This window comes from Lonchura striata, chromosome 8 (assembly GCF_046129695.1).
Source record: "Lonchura striata isolate bLonStr1 chromosome 8, bLonStr1.mat, whole genome shotgun sequence".
NCBI classification, from domain to species: domain Eukaryota; kingdom Metazoa; phylum Chordata; class Aves; order Passeriformes; family Estrildidae; genus Lonchura; species Lonchura striata.
In genome coordinates, this window is record NC_134610.1 from 30,692,888 (window position 1) to 30,717,218 (window position 24,331).

General features: G+C 36.6%; 1 protein-coding gene across 1 annotated transcript in view; it reads left to right on the plus strand.

The window, feature by feature from the left end:
• HIBCH (3-hydroxyisobutyryl-CoA hydrolase) overlaps window positions 1–24,331 on the plus strand; it is a 38,435-nt gene that overhangs the window by 9,029 nt on the left and 5,075 nt on the right. Inside the window, exons 7-13 of the mRNA XM_021531413.2 lie at window positions 9,230–9,308; window positions 13,471–13,616; window positions 14,287–14,373; window positions 15,528–15,586; window positions 16,287–16,368; window positions 21,218–21,337; window positions 22,468–22,501. Coding sequence (XP_021387088.2) covers window positions 9,230–9,308; window positions 13,471–13,616; window positions 14,287–14,373; window positions 15,528–15,586; window positions 16,287–16,368; window positions 21,218–21,337; window positions 22,468–22,501 — 607 coding nt within the window. The remainder of the gene's footprint in view (window positions 1–9,229; window positions 9,309–13,470; window positions 13,617–14,286; window positions 14,374–15,527; window positions 15,587–16,286; window positions 16,369–21,217; window positions 21,338–22,467; window positions 22,502–24,331) is intronic.

Sequence of the window (24,331 nt, forward strand, 5' to 3'; positions counted from 1 at the left end):
TAACTTATATTTAAACAGTATTTTCAGAATGCAGAAAAAAGTTTGGTAGAATTGCTGTCTTGAATCCTTTGCAAAGCACTGTGCTTTGAGTTATTCCATGCATCTCATTTTCCAATCTTCACATTTAGGAAGATTAATGGGAAGGTTTTTCTTGAATATAGTTTGCAATCTGATCAAATTTCCATCTCTGACTCCCTCAGATTGTGGGGCCCAGTTTGTGAGAACAATAGCAGTACACAGGACTGACTCCTCTAATCTTTCCTTAGAGGAGGACCTCAAGAATACAGACTGGGAGAAGATATCAACCTGTGACTGGGTCTTTGGGTTCATGAGTAGCTTTCCTTTAGTTTTGTCACCACAGCTGACAGTATGGTCTTCAGGCAAGGTCTTTTACTTACACTGAGCGTCTACATCTAAGTTATTTACTTAGAGTTTCTTTAGGGTGACTGTTGGACAGTAGAATTTTCTTAAGAACTGTTTTAGTGTTACTCTCTCCTGTAATACAGTGACATAAATTACACATCTACAGATGTGTAGAGCTGGGAGGAGCATTAGGATTAAATAGAGCTAGATGACTGCCTAGCTGATTTTCACCTAATGAACTAGGAACTCTCCAACAGCAGGAATGCTGGTTTTTCTAGATATGCCACCTGAGTGTTTAGTTATTCTTTCAAGCTTGGTTTCCCTGGTGTCTAATGTAAGTCTTCAGTATGTGTAATCAACATATTCCAGTCTTAATCACAGTTCCCTGTGGACATTTTGAGATACTTGCACTCCTTGCTACTAGTCCTCTCTCTTTAATAGGGATAACAATAGCTATTCAGCCTTTCTTATAGATTAAGTCTTTTAGTCTTCTTGCAATCCTCTGGAATCTCTCCCATTTGTGTACTTTACAGTTTATTGCCAGAGACCAGACAATATTTTAGCTAGAGGATTCATCAGCACCAAGTAGAGCAGAATAATTATCCTTCCTATATTACAGAGATATTCTGTCACAAATAATCCATGTAAATAGCAGTTTTGAAAGCATCCAGTCCTAGACTGCCACCACTTCTATTTACTCCCAAAACTATTACTGTCACCTCTTTCCTCCTTGCCTACCATAAACTTCCATCACAGTACATTTCTTTACTGCTTACCTTTTATCAATTTTAAATCTTCTTTCTTGAACTGAAGTCATTTGTCAGAGTCAGTTTTGCAGAACCACCCTTTTCTTCAAAGAATAGAAAGGAAAACAAAGTACTCCATTTCTCTGAATGTCAGGAAACCTGAGTGCCTTATGAGGCCCTGGGCTAATGAGGCTGCCCAGGTGTAATGAATCTAGGCTGAGTGTTCTCCCCTCAGCCTTTGGCTGCCTGCTGATGCAGACTGCTGTAGTGTGATACAGATAAGAGTAGTTCTTTTCACAACAGCACTGCCTTACTTGTACTAATTGCATGGTTGCTGTAAGCCCCTGAAAAGCATCTAGGCATTTATTCCATGGGAAGCATACTTACCATCTCTGTATTTGATTACGCCTTCCTAAGTGTAGTTATTTTCATTTTGTTAGTTTCTCCAAAGCGAGATGGTTTTGAATCTTGCCCTTCAAAGTGTTTGCCTTTGCCAAAAGTAAACTGTGAATTATAGAAATCCTTGTTACTTCATCATCCAAGTAGATAATGCAGGTGTCAAATGCAGTTTCATTAATGATTGGCTCTGCATGACCTCAGCTGGGGTACCTTCTCAGTTTTATTGCAAACTGCTGCTAACTCTTAATATTGTTTCAGAGGATGGTGTCCTCCATTTCCCAGTGATTACATCTAGGCTGTGCTTCCCTGGCTTGTTTGTGAAAGGAAGCAATGCTGTGGATGGGGAGACATCACAAACATTGCAGTTCAAAATATGAAGCTTTTTCAGAATGCTGCTTAATGACTGACGTTATTTTAATCAAGGGGTAATGCAGGTGTTCCAGAGAAACCCGTGCAGCCAAATTCCTGAACCTACTCCATGGTTTGGAAATACTAATTCTATTGTGCATCTACCTGTGCATCTTCTCTTCTGGAATACAAAATCAGTGTTGCAGTAGAAGAGTAAACTCAGTACCTAATACTTACTTTTAGTTCTTTTTCACATTAGTGCCATTTCATTTTTAGCAAAGCATTCCAGATGCTGACAGTGTTAGAGCAATCTGTCCTTTCTTGTAAATCAGATCTCAGGACCTGATGGCACCTCTACCAATAGTTACAAACATCTACATTTACACTTTAGCATGATTTGGTCAACAATTCTTATTAAATTTGTTCTCAAGTAAATTTGTAGTGATGTCATAAGCAAGCTTGTATGTTATCCATTGTAGTCAATAGAATTTTAGTACACAAAGGAGCTGAGTTGACCAATAACTGTCTTTATCCTGTCCCATTTTTATCCAGATTGTGTAGCTGTAACTCTTCAGGAATGTTCCTTTCACTACCAACATAGATCCAGTCATATAAGTTGTGTGCATGTAACTTCTACTCAGAGGTGTAGATAGCAGCATTTGAGACTAGCATTTGAAAACTAGGAAACATTAGGATTAAACTTATCTATAAAATCTCACTTTTTTGCCCATGTGTGATGCAACTTTTAATTACAGGAATGTGCATTTTCAAGTCGATATTGCTCACAGAACAAAGCTATTAATTTGTGGTTTAATTTGGGGTGCAAATTTTATTGCACATCATGGAAATTCTACTTAATAGTTATCAATATACATATATTCATGTATACATATGGGGCTCAGGTTGACTAACTGCAGCATATGAAAGCTCATGAAATGCTATGAATTTACATAGTACTTAGCTATTGTAATGGACATTATTACCCCTTTGTAGCCCTTTTTAAAGCTGGGAAACTGGAACCTAGAAATGTCAGTACTTCTTGGGACTTCTGATTCTTATTCTTTTACTTCCTTTTTGTAAGTATGTCATGCCTCTTTTGTCAGCTGCGATGCTTTGGAACATCTTTGGTTTTGTTTTAATTTACACTCTAAAATCTGCCCTGAAGTAAAAGTAATTGTCATACTAAACCTAGATAAGCTGCTTTCCAGTTCTCTCTCTGCCTGTCCTCCTCCCCCCTTGCCTGTGTACCACAGAGAAGCTTGTGGCCTCTTTTGTTGCCAGTGCTTCAAAGCTGAAGGCAGCTTTTACTGTGAAATAGAATACAGATTTTGCAAGTACAAATAGTTTTGAGATTGACTTGTGCACCACTTACCTCCTGAAACATGGGTTGCAGAAAACAATGCTGAGTTAATCCTAAGAAAGGGTTCACTCCTTGCTGCTGTTCCAGTCTCTTTGCCATCTGGCCATGCTGCTCTGCCTGCTCGGCTCTGGTGTATGATCCCAGGGATAAATGATGCTCTTCATTTTGTGGCTAATCAGACTAGAACGTCATTAGCTCTTGAGATCAACAGACTGAACCACTGAATGCTCAATCATTTGCACATGATGTTATTCCCCAAAGGGAATCATAAAGCACTGTCTTGGATACAAGTATTTTAAATTATAGCTCAGTACTGGTACAGTAAGTAAAACTCCTTTTCTCTCCCTCTCCTTACTCTACAATGACTGAGATTTTGCTGGCTTCTCTGCAGATTTGTTCTTTACATTTAATGCCAGACTCTTGCATGCTGAAAGTCTCTCTGATTCTCTAATTCTAGGCCTTTGTGTACCTACCTAGCCTCATATTGAGAGTTATCTCATTATTTCCCTCCCCTTTATTATAGATTAAGGAGTAAATGTTCTAAAGGGAATTATCTTTGCCTGCTTCTCCCTTCTTTCATATTTCTGCTCATTTTCCTCAATTTCTGACAAATTTGATTGCTCATTTTTCCCTTGAGTTGTAAGACTTTCAATCTGTCTTACACTTTCCAAGCACTTTTTTCAGCTAAATAGAACATTATTACAAAAATCCTCTGGATTCACTCCTGTTATCCCAAATAACTGTGCCACTGTTTAATAAAGCTCTGATGCATGTACCTATCTTTAAGAACAAGAAGTGTTTCTTCAATTTTAAGATAAAACCTAAAAGCTCAGCTATGCGCTGATGCAAGGTGGAGTTGGAACAGGCTCCCTCCCACTTGCCTACCCTCCCCTGCAGACATCAAGTTTTGATGAGCTGGACATAGAGATTTCTTGCATTTGGTACATTTTTAGGTGATACAGAGGGACAAGGGGAGAGTCTCTTCCAGAATTTTGGAAACAAAAAAAAAGCCTCATTTGGTATCCTTTTTTTCTGAATACAGATGGCCAGTTATGTGTAAAGAAACAAAACTGGGATAAAAAGAATACTTTCAAATGTAAAACCAGAAAAAGTTGCACTTGTTACTAATTAAGAGCTATAGGCTTTTCAGATTCAGGTCTTCTTACATCTTCTCTTTCCTTTCTATTGCAGCACAGGTCTTGTATCCATAAAAATTGTGCAGATTATGATAGCTACCCTAGTAAAAATTATTTGTGATGACTGAAAACTAGGGATTTTAAAATATCAATCTAAATCTAGTTGATAGAGTACACTCACTGTAGCTCACTGTAACAGCATTGGTGCATAGAATGGCCTTTGTGTCCTTTTCTCCAAGTTTCTCTAAGAAGAACCTGATCTAAATGATTACGACTCATGTGGTTGGATCAATTTGTATACATACTTAGGGGACAGAAGAACAAGTCTGAGCCATCAGGTATTACTAGAGATGATCTGTCTCCAGTCAGCTTGCTTCTATGTGTGTGTAGCAATTTGAACTGAGACTCTCTAATACATAATCAGCATATGGAAAGAAATATTTTATATTTAAATTGTATAACATAAATATTCTATGTTTTGAAATACCACACTAAATTATTGAAACATTCACAATACCCATTGTTTTTAATGATATTTTTAAAACACTTGTTAGAGTCGATTTATATGTCAGCAGCCAAAGAAGGTGATATTCTGTGTCCAGATTGATCTGTGACACAGCATTGCTCTGGCTCACTATGTCATCTTATCTGTTCGTATCTACAGATGAAAATGGATTATACTCTTTGGAGTGGGCCATAACATTAATGATAAACAAAGATTAATTTTGATTCAGTTTAAGATTCATTGTGTCTGGATGCAGGGGGTAATGCTCTTACATCCATGATTTTTGATCCACTGTAGCTATAAGCTCCTGCTGCTTCCTGAATCAATTCCACTCACTTGCTTTGCCTTTGAAAACATTTCTGCTGCACCTTGGCTATTTTTGCACATTTGTATGCAGACATATTTGCCCTTTGTTGTGTTATGCTCATTTATGCTCAATTGATTGCTACATTTCTTTTGGGTTCTAGCTCTACCAGAAGCTATTCTCATGCAGTTAAAAATGTAGGAAGTGTAGTCACTTGATGGGAGCTGTTACAAAAGGACTTTCACTGCAGTCAATATTGTTATTATCATAACATTGCTTGCTCAAACAGCTAAAAATTATTTACCAGCCTGGTGAAGGTGACACAAGCAACATCTCTGAAGACCTTTTCTATTTATGTTTCTGTTATTGTGTTGCCTAAGCATTCCTAGGCAGCATTCTTTTACAGTGCGAGTTAGATTATGTAGTAAATAGCCAAGTGTGATGTGTGGTTTTGCTGTGACACAGGTCTGCTTTTCTGTATGTGACCAGGAAGGGACTATTTACTTCCCTCTCTATAGTTCTCTGTTGTGGTTGCCCTCAATTTCTGAATAACATTTCTAAATTCTCTGATTTACTAAATGTGGGTCTTTCACAATTTAAGATAATACAGCCTTTGGGACACAGAAGAGTCACAGTAGTTGTATTTCATTTCTGCACCTGTTGGTTATGTTGTTTTCCATTAGAAAAATACTTGTAATAAGGTTCTGTATCCATCATGAGAAAAAAAAAGGTAATAAATTATAAAGTTTCTATAGACAGTCACATAATGAATTTTGAAGTACACTGCTGAGTGGGCAGTGTTGTATGGGAAGTAAAATTCAGATACTCTACATTATTTTTTTCAAGCTTGTTGATGAATTCAGACTGAACTGCCTGTAAAATGATGTGCCTCCCTGAGGCATGCTGAGACTAACACAGCCCCTTGCTATGAAGAAGCTCCTGTGAAGAAAATTAACTCTATCTCACCCAAAACCAGCCCAGTAGTTTAAATTGGTTGCTTAGTTTTATTCTCCTTAACTTCTATTCTCATTCTTCAAGTACCCTTTACAAAATTCAGCTGCCAGTGGAAAAAGAAGTTTCCAACAGTAAAAGCCTGATTGACCATGGGAGTGTATTACCTTGGAGAAATCTGAAGGAAAACATCAGCTTTAGTATATAAGATCATGAAAAGTAGAACTCTGACAGTGCAGAATAAAGTGTATTTTAATAAAGATATTAGAGTGTTAAGACTTCTATGTGTAAATACTAGAAGTACCTAGTGAAGTGAACACAAAAGATTTTTAATGGTGTGAAGGGCCTCCTAGGGGGGACTCTAGCTGTGTAAGAGTTCAGGTAAATGAAAACAAAATAAAATTAGAAAATCCAGAAATGAAAAAGGAATGAATTTAGACTCTGACTGGTTTGTTCTTTCCATAGAATATATTAATCTAGTGAGTATCTGTCCTCTGTGTTAGTTCTAGAAGGTTAAATGTGCAGTGGTATGTCAACCATTTGGGAAGTTACCAATAATCAAAAAAAGCATATGAACACCAGTAAAGAAGTTACTGGGATTTGTACCATTAAATAATTTTTCTTTCAAAATTTTATCTCAATACTGGATTATTTAGGAATGATCTTCAAAGAAGTAAGAACATATTTGTACCTCTTTCTTTATAATGAATACAAAGAAAATACATTTTTAGTCTCTTAAATAGACATCTGAAATAAGGCTGTACAAAACTTGAAGGCTATCTAGAAACAAATCCAATTATGGCTAAAGCACTTGAGAAAGTGAAAGCTGATTTAATTACTTCTTTCAAAAGAAAATTACATCCTTCAGCTTTCTATTATTAGAACCCGACATTTATTTTTATCACTCTAAAAAAAGAACAAGCTTGGAAGAGAAGCTCTCTTCATGGAATTCACACTCGAATCTTTGGGACTTAATACTCAAGCCGAAAATTTGATTTCTTAAACAAAATTATGATTCTCAAGAAAACAAGCCAGAAAAAATGCTTTGCGATAGATGGTATTTGTATTTTTAGATATGGGATTAGAAAATACTAATTTAAGCATTAGAAAGACCGAAGTGGGCATGATTGTTATTTCATTATCTTTAGAAAAAAGTCATCCTTATTGCTGAACATGCATAAAAATAACAGCAGGCTTTTCTTAATGCAGTGGAAATATGCTATTATGGCATTAAAGAAGTTGGAAGTGATGAAGTCACATTTCCATTTAATTTAAGCGTTCTGGAGCTGTTTTAGGAGTGAACTCAGCTTTACACACAGCTGTGCATTTTCAGGCCAGCTAAACACACTCCCATGGCTCTTGCTGCTGCTCAGGTGAGACCTACCTGCTAGGGAAAGGGCTAAAGGACAGATAAGAGGCTAGACATAAGGTTTTGCCCCATGCAAATAAGTTTCAGATGTTTGCTCAAATCGTGTTTGCCTCCTTGGAACAGCAGTGCTTCCTGTGAATACATTTGGCTTAGCTCCTGAATATAAAATTGAGTTTGATAACCACTCACCCTATGGGTGCATTTCTCAGGAAATTAAACTGGAATCTTAAAAACTTCATACATCTATATTAAAACCTGAGAGTGGCAGATAGTCATTACACAGAAGAAACTTGAAAATATTTTCAGATTTAGTTGTGTATCACCCTAATGGAATAAATTAATTTCTTCTTGGGTGGAATTGTAGGAGAGTAAGCAGAAGAAAAAGAAGTTCTACTCTTACCTTAAAAATGTGTCAAATAGATACTGCTTGTCTAAGGAAGTATCACCCAATTAATCCCACTGTTTTTGATGAGAAGTATGAAATACTGTGAAGATATTTCTGAAGACTAATAGCCTTAGTTTGGTAAAATACCCTTTTTCTAGTATTTGAACAATTAAAATGTTATTTAAAATCTATTATATCCTCATCAGACACTGGCTTCTTTTGGCCAGTGATTTTTAAGATATCTTAATTCTAACATGAAACATGGATGGCTGGGAGGTCTGAGCAAGGGGGAAATTAACAGTGAGGAAGGGAAGTAAACTGAAATGGTGGAAATGATGAAAGAGAGAATATTTGTGTGAAATAACTATTTGTGAATTATTGAGCAGAGGGTCTTGTCTCCAGATAGGATCAAACACTTATTCTACTGCCAAGTAGAATGTAGGTAACCTTTGAGAAATGAAACCTCAATATGTATGTTGTGGTTGTGCCCTATAATCTAAGTATTCTTGGATTACATTAAATATTTTTGTTTTATTTGTCAGTTTGCCTGTTGAAGACTTATCTAAATTAAATTCATTTTGGGCAAAGTGATTTTTTTTAATTGGGCCTTGCTGCTGCTTACTACCTAAATCTGAAAATATGGCATAGACAACAGCAGAAACTCTTCTGCTTTTGAGGGAAGGGTGTAATCATGACAGGCTGCTACAGAATTGTGCTAGATACTTAGAAATGTGAATACTATTACTGACTTCGTGAACACAACTGCCGAGGCTAAAAAATTAGATTCTAACCATGTATTTTGAATTTGAATCAATAATGCTGAAGGCTTTTTCTTCTTGAAATACTTCTGTGTTTATAATGTAGATAATTATCACATTAGAAGAATAGTTAATTATTAATTCTTTTGAAAGTATTAGGATGACAACTTTGTGAAATTTATGTATTTTTCAAAAGTATTGGGGTTTTTTTTTGGTGGTGATTTGAAGTACGTGCAAAAATTATAAATGGAGTAACATTAGCAAAAGGATGTCAACTCTCTTAGTAGTCCAGTGGAGATAACAATCATGATTTTTTGAAGTTATTCTCTGTATGACTCACCCATCCTTCAAAGCATAGAAAAAGCTATTTCAGTCAAATGATGAAGATAATACGATGCTTTATTGGTGTTTGAACCATAGAAGGCCTTTTAATATTTTGTTGGGCTGCACATGGTAAATCTAATATTATTTAAATTATAAAGCAAAGCAAGAGATATGTTACATAGAATTATTATTTTTGTTATTTTTATGATTAATCATAACAATAATTGTGGTTATGATTATTTTTACCAGTAATTTTATAACTGTGTCCTTTTCCTGTATAGGGAGTTGGTGTCTCAGTCCATGGCCATTTTCGAGTTGCTACAGAAAAGACTGTTTTTGCCATGCCAGAAACAGCAATAGGTAAGTATTTTAAGAAATTATCAAATGTTAACTTGTTTAGGGTTTCACTGTCTGTGTAGTCAGTGTGAAATGTCTGTGACTGAATGCTTTGGTGGTAGGGAAAGAAATTTAAAAGGGAACTGGAGATGCCTGTATATGGAAAGTACTTTCTGTTAAATTATCAGAAACGTATCTGTATTCTGGGAGTTGATCATTGAGTCTCTTGACTGTGGAGACTGACACAAAGGCTGTCAGCAGAAAACTTTTTTAAAAGAACTGAGTCTTGCTTCAGATGGGGACAGATAAAGTCTTAAGCTCCCAGTGCAGGTACACCAGCTTTACATTGGGAACTCGGTATGAGTCAAATTGGGTGTACCACAAGCTGCTCTGCAATGTTACTGAGACAGATTTTGGAATTCCAGCTTTTCTTGTAGAGATTATTAATGTGGACCCATTACAACTGTGCACAGATTGTGCCTAGGCAAGATCACAGTGTCTTCAGTGTCACCTTTTTTTGTTTCAAACAGCAACATGTACCTTGTTTTCTAATGTTTGATCCTACAGTTTGTCAATTCTGAGAGGTACAAAAAAGAAATATATCCCAGAGCTACATAAAGATACAGGTATGGCCCAAGAAAAACGAGTCATATTAAAGGGAACTCTCCTGATGCGACTGTCAAGCACAATAAAGTATAATAAACCACCCAAATACAAGCAAGCTCATTACCATTTTAATTCCTGGGAGAAATATTAGTACAATTCCTGCTAGCTGATAAATGTAATGTAATTTTTCTGAACAAGTAAAGTTGGGATGAAAAAAACCAAAAACTACTTCAGCCCTCCAAGGATTGTTTTATTGCTGAGGAAAAGCTTAGTAAACTAAACTTAAGCTTTAATACAACATGAGTTTTCTAAGCTTTGAAGTTAATAATCAGTTGTTGTATATGAAAACCATTTGAAGTAAACAATTTGTATTTTTTGAACTAAACAGAGGTTCATTGCTGTATGAAATGACTCTAATAATAAAAGCACTTTCACTTTCTTCAAAGGTGAAGATATGAGTAGTTTAATATTAACAAGAACTATGTACTTTACACAGATTTATTGTGTTGACAAGGAGTTATTTAAACAAAAATAGACTGTGAAGACATGAAGGAAAAGCTTAGAACTTGCTTAGGAAAGAAAGTAATTAAACCCCTTTTAGGATCACTTAGAAATAAAACCACTGAAATCTGTTTGGATTTAAAGGCTTAGCTGTTTTGATCTCTGTGGGGTGTGTTTAAAATGTCTGGTTCTCTAGATACTGTATTAATTTCTTTTTTTCATGTGCTCACTTATTTCAGTAGGCATGACACCTTTGCTGTGAAGTGAAAACAAAGCATTCATTCAGCTGCTCTGTTTTCACACAATTATTCTGCATTTGTACAGCACCATAAATAAAAGGATGTAGATAAATATGCCATTTAGCAAATAGAAAGAAAATGCAGTTCTAGACTGTAGGAGTTCTATATAGATAAGATAAAGCATTGAAAAGCAGCACAGAAGTAGGAAGGTGTGGAAAAACCACTGGTGGGGAGAGCAAAGGATGAAAGAATAAGGTATGGGCTTTGAGGTGTTGTTACTCTAATAATGGATACTCTCTTGCATATCTCTGCTAAGTTTTTAGCTCTCTAGAAGTCAATACTAATAAATTCCCAACCCCCTGTGCCAGACAAGGTAAGAATGTGGCAGCACTGCCTTTCTTCTGCTTGGCATATGCAGAGTTGCACCTTTGGGATTACAGCAGCTGTGTCAGGGCACAGGCTGCAAGTCAGCAATACACGCATAGGCTCATGGCCTGGGCAGCCCAGCAGTAACACAGCTCTTCTCTTATTTCACTGGGAAATCGGGAAATGATTGCTGAATGCTAACTAAAAACCAAAAATCAGGTATGGAATGCATTAAGACAACCCCAGCAGCAAAGAGAAACATATGGGAAGTGCTATGGAAAGAAAAGTAATCTGTAGAACATGGACAAGAGGAGAAAAAACAAGAGAAAAAGGAAGACAGGAACATTGAAAAGGATGCAGTAGAAGCTATAGCAGACTATGCAACCAAGTAAGTTTAAAGTGGATTAGGAAGACCTTCACTAATCCTGTTTGTAAATTCCTTAATTACAGAAACCTTCATTCAATTTAGGTTTATTTGACTCTAAAGCTACTTAAGCTAATCAACTTCACAGTTTTTGTAGAACTGATTTCCTATGTATGGCCAAGTGGAAGGACACTATGGATCCCAGTAGAAAGATGTTTTTCCTCTGGAAATGTGCTGGAGTGTAGGGGGAGCAGTAGTCCAGCATTAGTATTATTTTAACTACAGCAAAAAGAAAAAAAAATGTTGCTGTTGTTGTTCTGGTGGATGGAGAAAATAATGTAATTGCCTTTTTGCTTTGGAGGGCATTTTTAAGATAGGTTTTACTTTCAAATGAGGTTGGGTTTGGTTTTTTTATTGCAGTAGAAGGATATCCAAGGGGAGACAGATGAATAGAAACATGAAGTCTTGTAATCACTGTTGTGATAGCTCAAGCTGAGAAGGTAAAATGTAGAATAGACTTTGAGAATGTGAGTACAGATAAAAAAAAGGTAAGTGGTGAATTTGAGTTAATACAGCTCAGGGCTTTTAAAGGGTATCGGCAAGGCATTCCGGATTTCAGAAGAGTTGTATGTCTCAGTAGCCTGGGAGATGAGGAATAAATCAATTAATGACAGCACACACATCAGTGGGAATAGAATACTACAGCTGTAACTGATAGGAAGTGACTCCTAAACCCAACCTTTTGATGTATTAGAAGCAGCAGAACAAAAAAAAGACCAAGAGGGAGCCAGCAGAGAAAAGCTGAGTTGGGTTAGATATGAAGATTATTAAGAGGGAAACACTAAACAGCAGTTTCTTCTTCTGGAAGAAACCTCCCCTTATTCCATCCAAGGCGGGGGACTATTCAGGGAGCACTAATTTCTCAATGTCTCAAAATACTTGGAATATGGTCTTTCTATAACATATACATTGACTTTTGTGAACAAAAGTAATTACATGTGAGTGAAAAATTACCATCTGCTATCAGAACCCCATTTAAACTCCTTATGAATTTTCCCAGTTATTACCTCTTCTTTGACAACTATCTTACAAGTTTCTTCTTGCTCATTTGTATTCTATTTATTTTCATGATTCATTCTCTGAAGTGGAAAAAAAAAACCCACAACACCTTTAATTTCTTTAAAAGACTTTCAGTTTCATGAATGCACTATTGGTGTGATTTCAAGGTAGTAACTGGACCCTGCTTCTATGCATTCAGATTTCTGAAACCAAGACTAAATACTGAATCAATCTCAATACTGAAATCAATAGCTAAACTAAAGTTTTCTCAAGTTTAAGTATGTTTAAAAAGATATTTAAATTTATTTTTGGTGAGCAATTTGTATAACAGAAGGTAGATACTTTCCAGTACAAATTTTAAAAGTATTTAAAACTCTAGTTACAGCTTTAAATTATTTTAAAATTTACCCTAATCTGTAGATTTTAAAAAGTATATAAGAGAGTTACTAAACTCTGGAGAGATTAATATTATTTTTTAATATTAGCTTAGTCACAATCCTGGCAAAGGGCCAAGTACTAAGTCAGCATCTTGTGCCTCCACTTTCAGGAAGACCCTGGCCATATTGTTGAACTATTATTGAATTCTCAGCCCCCAAATTTGTTCAAACTAAGCTGTGCAAGAGGCACTGCATTAGTGTTTAATATTTTTATCATAATAAAAGATTTCAGTGAAAAAGCAGCATCCAGTTTGAGCTTGCACAAATTATTTCACAATTCTTTGAGTCACTTCTATTTCCTTTCTGAGAACACACTTGATTTTTCAAGCACCTAAAATTGTCTGAAGTTGTTGGCAAGTAGAATAAATATTCTTCTTTGGTATATGTTTGCAAAGTATGTGCCAGTAGGAAGGATGAAGTTTGGAAAGTGTTCAAGAGTTTGCTTTTAGGAAGGGTTTTGATGCCAGAAATGTCAAGTCAAGTCAAGGAGAAATTTGGGCAAGGTTGCTGTGCCTCTGTAAGGAAGATGAAAGCGAGACAAGAAAAAATTGCTGCTAGTGATGATTAGTACAAGAGCTCCTCCCTTCACTTTTGTTTTGTGTTGTTTATTGCAGGCCTTTTCCCCGATGTAGGTGGAGGGTATTTCTTGCCAAGGCTCTCAGGAAAGCTTGGCTATTACCTCGCGCTGACAGGATGCAGGCTGAAGGGAAGGGACGTGCTCAGAGTTGGCATCGCTACGCATTTTGTAGAATCTGAGAAGGTAACGTGCCAACAGTGCTGGCCAGGGCACAGCCCACAGCCACACTGAGAGCTTTGGGGTTTGAGCACCCCAATACCCTGCTACCAACACGGGTGTCTGCAGAGGTGCACTTATGTGAGCTGGCCATGCCCTGCCAGCAGGGATGGTGAGACACCCTCAAGCTGTCCTTCTAACACTTGCCAGCTGGTGACAGCTTTGCTTGAAGGAAGGAGCAAATGGTGCTGTTTTTACAATTCCACTGTTGGAAGGGCATGATCTACTCAGCAGAATGAAGTTGCTTAAAAAAATTTGCCATTTAAACAACAGTGTATGAAACTAGAGATTAATACACCTGCAGAGTTTGCAGTGAAGGCAACGCTCCATTAAAATTTTCTTTCCTCTCAGGCTGGCACAGCCTGGCTTTACCTGCTGCAGCTGTAGCACTGCTTTGGGGGGCTGCTTGGGAAGCAGTTCTTTGCTGGTCACTGCAGACATAATGGAATTGGGGTAGTTCAACACTGACACATGAACTCTGTCTCCTTGTGTTGTTTGCTTTGTACTCCTTTAGGGTCTGTCAAAGCTGGGGAGGATGAGGGAGTATTTATATATGTATATCATACTATTACCATAGTAATAACTCAAGTTGCATGTTTTGATTTGCTTACTTGTAATTAAATCTTATTTTTAACAGCTACCTGCCTTGGAGAAAGACCTGATAGCACTGAAATCTCCTTCAAAAGAAAAAATTGCAGATTTATTGAACTCTTACCACATGAAGGTAATCTGAAATTACTGAAATCAAGCAAAATTGTTGAATATATGTAGACATTATCTTTTTATCCATGTTACTGATTATCTTTTTCTATGTTTGAAAATAATGAGTTTCCAAACTCACTGCACTGTCTCCATAATATTTGTGTTAGCCCATGTAACAATGGGCATGAAAATAAAAGGTTTTGCCTTTACAATCAGTGGCTGTTTTAACTCTTTTGATGTGCATTGCAGTTCTCTTTCAAAAGAAAACCTCTAGAGTCAAACTAGTATTCAATGTTACTCAGTCTATTACTCTGCTGTTTTTCAGCTTTCAAATGAGCTGTCTCTACTCTTGTTATTTCTATTTTGTACTTACTAAGTTCATAAATAAGATTAATTGGAAAAATAAATGGGATAAGCTAATTTACATCATAGTACTGATTATTTTGACAAAACAGAACGCTGTGAAATAGGAGTGATTATATGTTGCAGTATTCTGCTTTACAAGATTACACTGAATGGAAAAGGAAACTGTATTTTTAGTTATCAGAGCTGAAATGCCAGGGAACCTTTTCAGCTTCAGCTGCTGTTCCTGAAACATCTGCTTATGTCTTAAACCCCTTAATGCCAGAAGATGTGAAACATTTGACACCCTTCCTACAGAAGGCTGATGGATCTATCACACACTTTGTGTGCCTAAATAAAATTTTGTTAAATGACATAGAAAAGAGAAGGAAGAGAAATGTCCCTTTTTTTTTTGGTCATTAAAAAAGCCTAAACATAGGCCTGTATATTTTAAAGAAAATGCAAGGTTGTTTTTAAAAACAATCTCAAGATTTATCTGCACGTTTTCTAGTGTATTGCACAGAAGTGTTTTGATAGAATAATCAGAATTACTTTTGTACAAGATAATCACCCAGACAACATGCATACATAGTAGCTCAGAGCAAGCCCTGCAGTATGAGGCAACATCTTTAACATTCATAGGATAGTGCCAAGTTCATATATACTCACTGCAAAATTTTAATTCATTAAAAATTGCACTGTCTTATGAACATGAGGAGTTCAGTTTATGATAAGGTATTTCTGGAACATAAGTCACTGAAATTTTTTTATACAATTTTCAGTCTAAAATTACCAAGTAAAACCAAGTAAAATATGTACTTACTTTTAAAATAGTGCACAATTGATCAAGAAAAGGAGTTTGCTCTTCATGAACATATGGAGAAGATTAACAGGTATTCACCATTATTTTAAAATATTTTATTCTTGTGGGTAGAGAACATGAAGTTAAATCTAGTAACAGTATTTCACAGATAAGGTGAGAGAAATTGCCTCCAAGTTTAAGTAACATTTTGTCTTTAGAAAGCTTTAGCTAAAGCTCACTAAATGTTTCACTTATCACTACATTAAATACTTGGACAAACTAGTCTGATTCATAGCCTATGGCACATTAAAATGAACATTTTCTGTCAATACTGGATGAGAATTTATGAGAGTAACTGTTCCATTAAACAGGAAATGTTACCTAGCACATTTCCAGGACTCAATGGGTAAAGGCCATTTCTGTGACAGCTTGGAACTTAAGGAAAGGAGAAATAAGTGAGAGTGATAAGAAAGAGCTAAATCTCTGCAAGAAGGATGGCAGTAACTACATTTAGAGATAAAAGATGCTGACACCAAATCAGTAGAATGGAGCTGATAGCTAAAGATTTGCCATGTTACAAAATACAGCTAAGACTGATGGTAGTAATTGAAGTTTATAGATAAATACCATAGTTTGTTAGTAAAGTCGAATGAAACACTACTGAGCAACATGGAAGACATTACTAAGAAAAGCCAAATCAGCTGGTTGTGCTCTGTTTCTGATGTGTTACTGACCCTGCAAAGGTAAAACAGAGACTGAAGCAGCTTGTTAACTGATTTTTTTTCTTCTAGTCTTTTTTCAGCAAATAGTATGGAAGAAATTGTTAAAAAGTTAAAGCAAGATGGTTCTCCTTTTGCCATGAAGCAGCTAGAGGTAAAGTCTTCTATGTAATTTTTGTTAGAGATTTTAAGTCTGGTTTTATGGTTTCTTATCATAGGGCAAACTTTAGTTACCCAATAGGGCTTTGGACTGAGAGACTCAGGTTTTCACACACAGTCCTGAGGGATTCTCAGTAGTTCTACTCAGACAAGGGTAGTCCTGTAAAATCACACAGTGTGAGCACCATCATATGGTGCATAAAACTGTAATTTAGTAAAAAAACCAAACTCCCTTTTTTTCCCTCCTCCCCACAGTCAGGGGGTTGTTGGGAACAAGTATTCCCTTTATAGCTTATTATATTTTCAAGGTTTGGAATAAAACAGTGCCAGAACAGTGTTGTTGCTTTTCTTCCATTCCAGATATCTCATTTGGGTAAACAGCAAAAAAATTTATAATTACAAAATATTTTTTGATCTAATGCATTTCTGAATGTTGCATCTAGTCATGACTCAAAAAACGTGCAGCAGTGCTACACACATAATTCATACTTCAGCCTCAGAAGCAAGAAGCAACTTACATTAATTTATAAATAATATGTGTATTTTATTTTTTTTCCTTTGAAGTATCTTTGTTCAGGTGCTTTGTAAAAGTTTTGTTTGGAGCTAGTGAAATATTCCAACTGGATAGAACTGAAGCGTTCCTCCAACAAAAGGGTTGTTTTACTTTAGTTACAGCTCACAGAAGAAATCCTCCTTTCATAGTAAAATAAAACATCCATCATCTCTGACTTTGATATGAGTAGAAGGAATTTTATAAGGTAGTATTCACATTAGGCACCAGTCACTTAAAAAAAAAAAATAATTCAAAATGTCACTGGAACTCTCAACCAGTTTTTGAGAAAGGAACTTCTAAGACTATCTTTGTGCCAATCAGTACATCTAGTACGGTGCAAGAAGTTTAGCATATGTCTTATAAAAGCAAAATTGAATAAAAGGGAAAGTTGATTTTTTTCCCCTAGTATTCCAAGTTTCATTGAATAAAACAGTCAAAGGGTTGGTGCCAGAATAAAAATACTATCTGTTCATATTTTATTGATTAGGTACAGTGGTTGTTGAAAACAACAAAGAATTATTTGTTCTTTTGCCTTATTGTTTATTATAGTATATTTGTTTAACATTTTTAATTCAGAACTTAAAACTAAGTAACCTATTGATGACTAAATTAGGTCATCTACTTCAAAGTTATGATTTTGTGTTACTGGTTTTTTTAAATTCCTGAACAACAACAAAAAAGGCTATTTTGTTTCTTCTTCCGTTCTCTTATGTCTTTAATAGGACTTTTATAACAACTTTTTTCTTTCATGTGATTCATAAATGAATGTCCTTGGAGTTGATCAGAGTTTTAGAACAATTGTCTGTTCTGTTCAAGAGATAAGACTGTGTTAGCATGACTTGCTTCAGTCCATGCAGAAATTCATGGGAAAATCACCATGAAACAAATCACACATTTTCTATCAGATGCAAGACTTTAGTGTGAACAAATACTTCAATTTCAGAGGAGTTTCTTACAGCAGATATGCTGTGCTAAGCAGTAGGATTAGACAAGGTTGTGAAACCAAGGTTTCATGTTAGTGTCCAGGAACAACAGCAAATCCACCTGATAAATATCCTATCAGCTGATTTGGTAACAGCAATGTCTATGCTTATTCTCCTTGTTTGTTCCTGTATTTATTATACATATAAGTAAGCTCATGGAATAAGCCCTAACTGAAATTTTAATACAAATATCCGAATTTGGAGGGACCTTGTACCTTGGATAAACAAGGCTAATAAAATGGAACTCCTAGTTCTGCAATAATCCAAGTATGCCATGCTATCCCAAGTACCCTGGTCTCTTTGACCTAAAGTACTCCTGCTTTTTACTTTCAAAACATGCCTGCTTGGCAGGCTGTCACATATCTGATACTGAAATATTGTGTGAAGAAGAATATAAAGTTGTTAAAATCCTACTTGAGAATAACTTCATGATTTATACCACATTTTGAACCCAGCTACAAACAGGTAGAAAGCTAGAATACTAACACTTTGAACTCAGTAGTTTTCAAACCTTTAAACTTTGTAGTGCTACTTTGCTTTCAGAATTTACATGAGCCAAAAAGCTTTAATCTGAGGGGTAGGTGTACTATTTCTAGTGGGATGAAGTAAATGCAGAGTCTAAACCTGAAAAGCATCAGATACTTGACTTGGTTTTCACATAATGCTTTCTTAGAGGTTTTTGGCAGGACAGTGCACCTCCTGAGCACTGACACTTCATGGTTTAGAATTTTTCATTGTTACTGAATGAGTGCCAATGTTCTGTGCAGGACACTGCAGACCAAAGATTACAAGACATATTGTCCATTGTCCAGATCTGCTGAGCAGCCTCGGATGCACATAATAGCTCCTGAAACTTTAATGTGAGTGCAGCAAATGGGTGAGGTAGATTGCAGGAATGAAGCTTGGTAGTGTTGAATTCAAAGAAGCATTCTGAAATTCTGTTACCAGACCAGTGAGAATGATGCCCTGTCTTTGGGCAGCTTTCCTGTGTAGTTTTGGATAGATACTCCTCATACATTGTCAGAACTCCTCCAGGACAGTTCCCTGTGGCTGAACAAATGCATTGATAGCTCAGAAAGTAAGTGATGGATGGCTTCATCTATTGGAAGGGAAGTGAGGCACTGGACCTCTGGGAGGTTTTGGGGCTTTTAAGTGAAAGAAAGTCACTATTCCCACTTTTATGCTTGTAAGGAAATCTGCTGTGTCAGTGCCACTTAATTCAGTCACCTTCTGTTAGCATTTTATTGGTGTTCAGTCTACTGCAAATTCAGCTTAGAGCTTTTGGGGTCATTGTGTCAAAATCAAGATGGTTTGAAAGATACTGGAATAGATGTCAAATACTTCTATGAAGACTTCTTTGCATTTTAGTACTCCCCAATCCAGCCTATCCTGTCTCTTTTTCAGGCTTGTTCCCTAGCACCAACCCCCTCCTCTTTGTACAGAGAATGTATTTATAGCTACACTGGTGACTCATTTTTCTGCAATTACACCTACCCATTTTCCTGCCATGTTCCTCTTCCTCCAGCTTGATTTATGTCAGTACCTCCTCCACCTTCAGCCTCATTGATATGCCAAGATAACCAGTCTAGTGCATCTAGCAGCTGCCTTAAGTGCTGTTTTCAGATCTTCCCCATTCCAGTGCTTGCTTTGACCAGAACTTGCCATGACCATTTCACCCCTGGAGCCATCTGGCTATACCATGCATAGCATTTAACCTGGTCTGAGCAAAGACTCTATTCTAAATGACAGAATGTGAAACTCAGCACATTTCCTGGAGGAAAGGTCCAGCTGAAAGATAAGGCCAACAAGAGCATCTTAGAGGAAATAAGGGGTCCAGTTAAGAGCTGCCACCCATGTGGGACCTACGGAGTTATGTAGTTAGAGGTACAGCAGATTTCTTAATTAGCTGAAGGGCAGCTCATTGTTGGAGAGCTTGACCACAACTGTTGGCACGTGGAGCCAGTGTTGGCTCATTCTTTGCCAGCTTCTCTCTCAAGCACAGTGGTTACATGGAAGTTACAGAACTACAGAACCAGTGCTTTGAAGGCACAATTCCAGACTCCTGCTTATAAACAATCACATGTTTTCCAGCTTAACTAGGCAAAATGGGTCACTGCTGTATCAGCTGGTGTCTGGAGGGATGAAGAGTAATTGGGAGCTAGAAAAAAATGTTGCTGCTGATGACTGGAAACCTGCCATTTCAGGCTGTGGTAAGGAGCCTAATGTCTGCAGTGACAATAATGTAAAGAGGCAAATCTTACCATCTGCTGCTTTTTAATAGTGATAAAAATGTCCTAATTATCAGGAAATGTCTATTGTACCGTGAATGATATAGATCTTCTGTTTAGGTTTACAGAGAAAGGGGGATTATGTTTAGCGTAAGAAAACAATGATAAGCAACAATAAGATTTAGCTCCTTTTCCCCACAACCCCGTGAAGCTTTAAAGCTCAGTTCTTTTTCCTTAACTAGGATTTTGTCTTTCTTCCCACTTTCCCCTACTGTTTACTGGCATGCAGTTCACCAAAGGATACTCCTGAGAGCCAGATTTAAAGCATTTATTCGTGTGCTTTAAAAGAATCCTGTCTGTGGCACAATATCTATATCCTGTGCTTCTGTCAAGAGAAGTAAGGCAAGACCTCCAAGCCTCTATCAGCAGAGTAATGTAGAGCTAAATTACTTCAGTATCTGTTGACCCTAGATAGGAAAGCTGGATAAATGTGCTTGGTTTATCGTGATATTTTCTTCCACAGATTACTTCTTTGCATATAATTTGGTCTTTGCCAATGATCATGAAGCAACGACTTGAAGTTTGTTGTCAATCTCTCTATTGCTACCTTATTACCAAATAAAACTTAAATGCTAAGGGATACTAATTTAACCTACAATATCAGTAAATCTAAGATTAATTCACACTAAATATATATATATATGATATTCAAAACCAAAGTATAATTGCTTGTAACACTTATCTTCACTTAACAAAAGATTCTCCTTGAAAATGTCTTTCAAACTACAGTAATTTCTCTGGCTAGTAGTAATTGTATCTTAAATGATGGGACCTTAGGAGTTCTAGGTTTTCCACAAGTGATGGCACACATCCCAGAGATCTTGCTGATCAAAGCTTTTGCAGGAAAGTTCATTTAATGTGACAGTTTGGTGGGAGGGAGCAGGAGGAATAGGTGTCACAGAGGGAGCTCAGGGAGAAGAGAGCCATAATTTACTTCACAAAGTTTAAAATGCACAAAAGACAGACTTGAAAAAGTGTCTAAATTGAAGAAAATAAAAATAATGTTAATGTCTTCCCCAGACTATTAATAAGATGTCACCTACATCTTTAAAGCTGACTCTCAGACAGCTCAGAGAAGGAGCTTCCATGAGCTTACAGGAGGTACTCCGGATGGAATACAGACTGAGCCAAGCATGCATGGTAAGCAACAGCTGAGCCCCTTGTCCCTTTCCAGCCACAGGGGGAGAACAGTTTACTAGAGACTAAAAATTTTATGTAGCTTTCATCAAGAGCTTATAGGTTTTAGCTTTCAGTATCATCTTTGCGTGTTTGTGAGGCTGTCACTTTTTTCTCATTTCATGTTATTATATGGAATGCAAAGGACACTACATTAATGATGCTCAGATGGGAATGTAGAAGACTTCTGTTAAAGTATGAAAACATTAATATATAGTTTCCTATTTGGATTGTAGTTTTAAAACTGTTGTTCTTGAACAGGTTTTCTATTCAAATTACTTAGCCCTCAGTTCCCAGCAGCAGGGTGCAAATAGTTGTTTATCATTGCCTTTCAAGAGTGTTGTCTATGAAAAATTTATCACAGCAAGAGATTTTAGTGCTATTTGTACTAAGTGCTGAGTACTTGGATAGCATATGAGAAAGTGATCCTTCCAGTGGAACAGAGTTGCTAACTGAACAAATTCCTTACAGAGCTTGCCATGGCATCCTTATTATTAGTTTTGTCACATTTTAAAATAAAGTTTTTATGTGTCCAATTATTTGTGATGGTTAAAGTAAATACTTAAAGAAGTGAAAATTTGTCTAATTCTGATATGTTCTAATGCCTGACTAAAACTAAGATTGTGGCTCCATTTCTAGTGAAGCGTGCTTAGGGATTTAAATGTTACATTTCCCTTTTTTAAAAAACAACTGGATGTTTACAGGGTTCCAATTAACTGCAAAATGTTCCAAGTATGCAGAATACATCACAAGACTGGCCTTTCTCAAAAGAATTTTTGATACTGCACACCTTAGCCCCTTTATGTGAACCTCTTTAGAAAAAGATCTGAGGTGTTACACAGAGAGAACTAGGACTGTGGCACAGTTCCTGATCAGCTACAGGTCGACAGACTGGTGTTAAAAGATGTGGCTGCATTTAAGCAAGAAGATACACAGCTCATTAATAAGTAAAGACAAAGTAGGCCTAGAAAAGAACAGTACAAGTGGGATTTAACTGAATTTTGAGAATGTGTATTTCAAGCAGAAGTGGGATAGGGAAAGATGGGATAAATAGGATCTGTCATGTTACAGCTTTTTTTTTAATAATCTTTCAGAAAGGCCATGACTTCTACGAAGGGGTTCGAGCAGGTAAGTATTCACACCAGAAACATTCCTCAAGCTTAATAGCACACAAACTCACAATTGTGGTGCTTCTTTGGAAATCACTATAAGTGCATGCAGCAACAGCCCAAAAAAACTTCCCAGCTTTCCATAACTTATAGGACTTCTATGTGGCCAAAATTTGTTATTGTTCCAAAGCACAAGAACCATGTTGTTTCCTTTGTGCAGTCTCAGTTCCCTAATGTTATTTATCCCCCTGGTTGCACCATTTTACATTTAACACTGACAGTACTGAGGATCTGCGTGCATCACTTGTGTCCAGGTTTAGTGTTGCCACTGATCTGGTTCAGCCAGCTACCCAGTGCTTTGAGACTCAAAATCAAAAACAATTGCTCATATAGAAAACTGTTAGAGCAAAGACTTACTTTCCTCCGTGTCCAGAATATCTCTGGATGGAAGTGTCTTACTACTAAAAAACTATATATGTAAACTTAACATTAACTAATTCAGCATTTTAAGGCATTGGTGAAGAGAGGTTGTGGTAAAAGTAGAGCAATGGCTCAGCAAATGCATCTAGGGGACAGACTTCAAGCCTGTCCTTGATCCTGCTGCTGATTCACTGCGCAGCTTGTCAAACCCAAAGTCACATCTGTTAGGAGTTGTAGCAATTATTTATGTACTATTCACCACGAGATGAAATAAAGCAAAGGCATTTCTTTTTCCAAGGAGCTTACAGTACAAGGCATTTCAACTTTTGGTTGAACTTTTAATTCACACAGTTACATACTCAAGTATTATCACCTCCTCCTCATTATTTTATGTCTGTCTTTATAAAGCAGTTTAAATTCCACTTGAGGAATGGATATTAGTTGGAGTGTCTGCTATTAGTAACACTGTACTAAAGATAGCCTGGGGTGAGAAATGCAAAATTTATCCATCCAGCATAGGGAAGGTTTCTGGTTTTAATTAATTAGTCTTTAGCACTTATTAACAGACACTCCTTTGAAGAATTTACCACACATGTTGAAAAGTGGTTTTCATTAAGTTGGTAATGGGGACAAGGATATCTTAAAAATACTTTTCCTGGGATATTTTCTAAATCAGCAAATAAGCTGCTGAAATGTAGTTATTCAGGAAGTGACAAACTCTCTGAGAGTCAGAGGAACGCCAACTGAATTTCTCCTTGCAAGGCACAAGGTCATGAAACCATCTGGGACCACAGTGCAGTACAAAGGCAAATCCCTTGTCAGTATGGCCAGGAAATACACAAACTGCTTGTAAAGAGAGAGGCTGCAAGAACAGCAGTTGAGAAGCTTCTTTTTTATACAGGATGATGCAGCAAAAGTTTAACTGTATCAGAGGAAGGAAAAAAACAAATTCAAAGATCCAGCTGCACTGAGGGGATTGCATATAATAATAATAATAATTTGTTCCTGAAGCACATTTCTTCTCTGCTTACTGGATGGATCCTGTTCTCAGATTTTCAGTCTTAGCATTGTTTCTCTTGTTGCAGAGGAGTGTAGAATCTGACTCAAGATCACTTTTGTAGTTTGTTCTATTTTCATAAAAATCATTATCCATCAATGTGCTGAGCATCCTTTTTAACGGGAAGGGAGATTATTAAGTACTTCACAGGACCAACCATTATGAATAAAATTGATAAAAGTGTTAAGTATTAGCTTTCTCTTTCTTAAAGCCTTATATTACGAGCATTTAAGAGCTGGCTCTTGACCTTCTCTACCACCAAAAGATGTTGAGTTACAACAATCAGATTTTAGTTTAAGAATGTTTCTCAGCAGCCGATGGCCACAGGTCAGGTTTTACTAATACCTTTCATCTGCTTCAAACCATAAATTT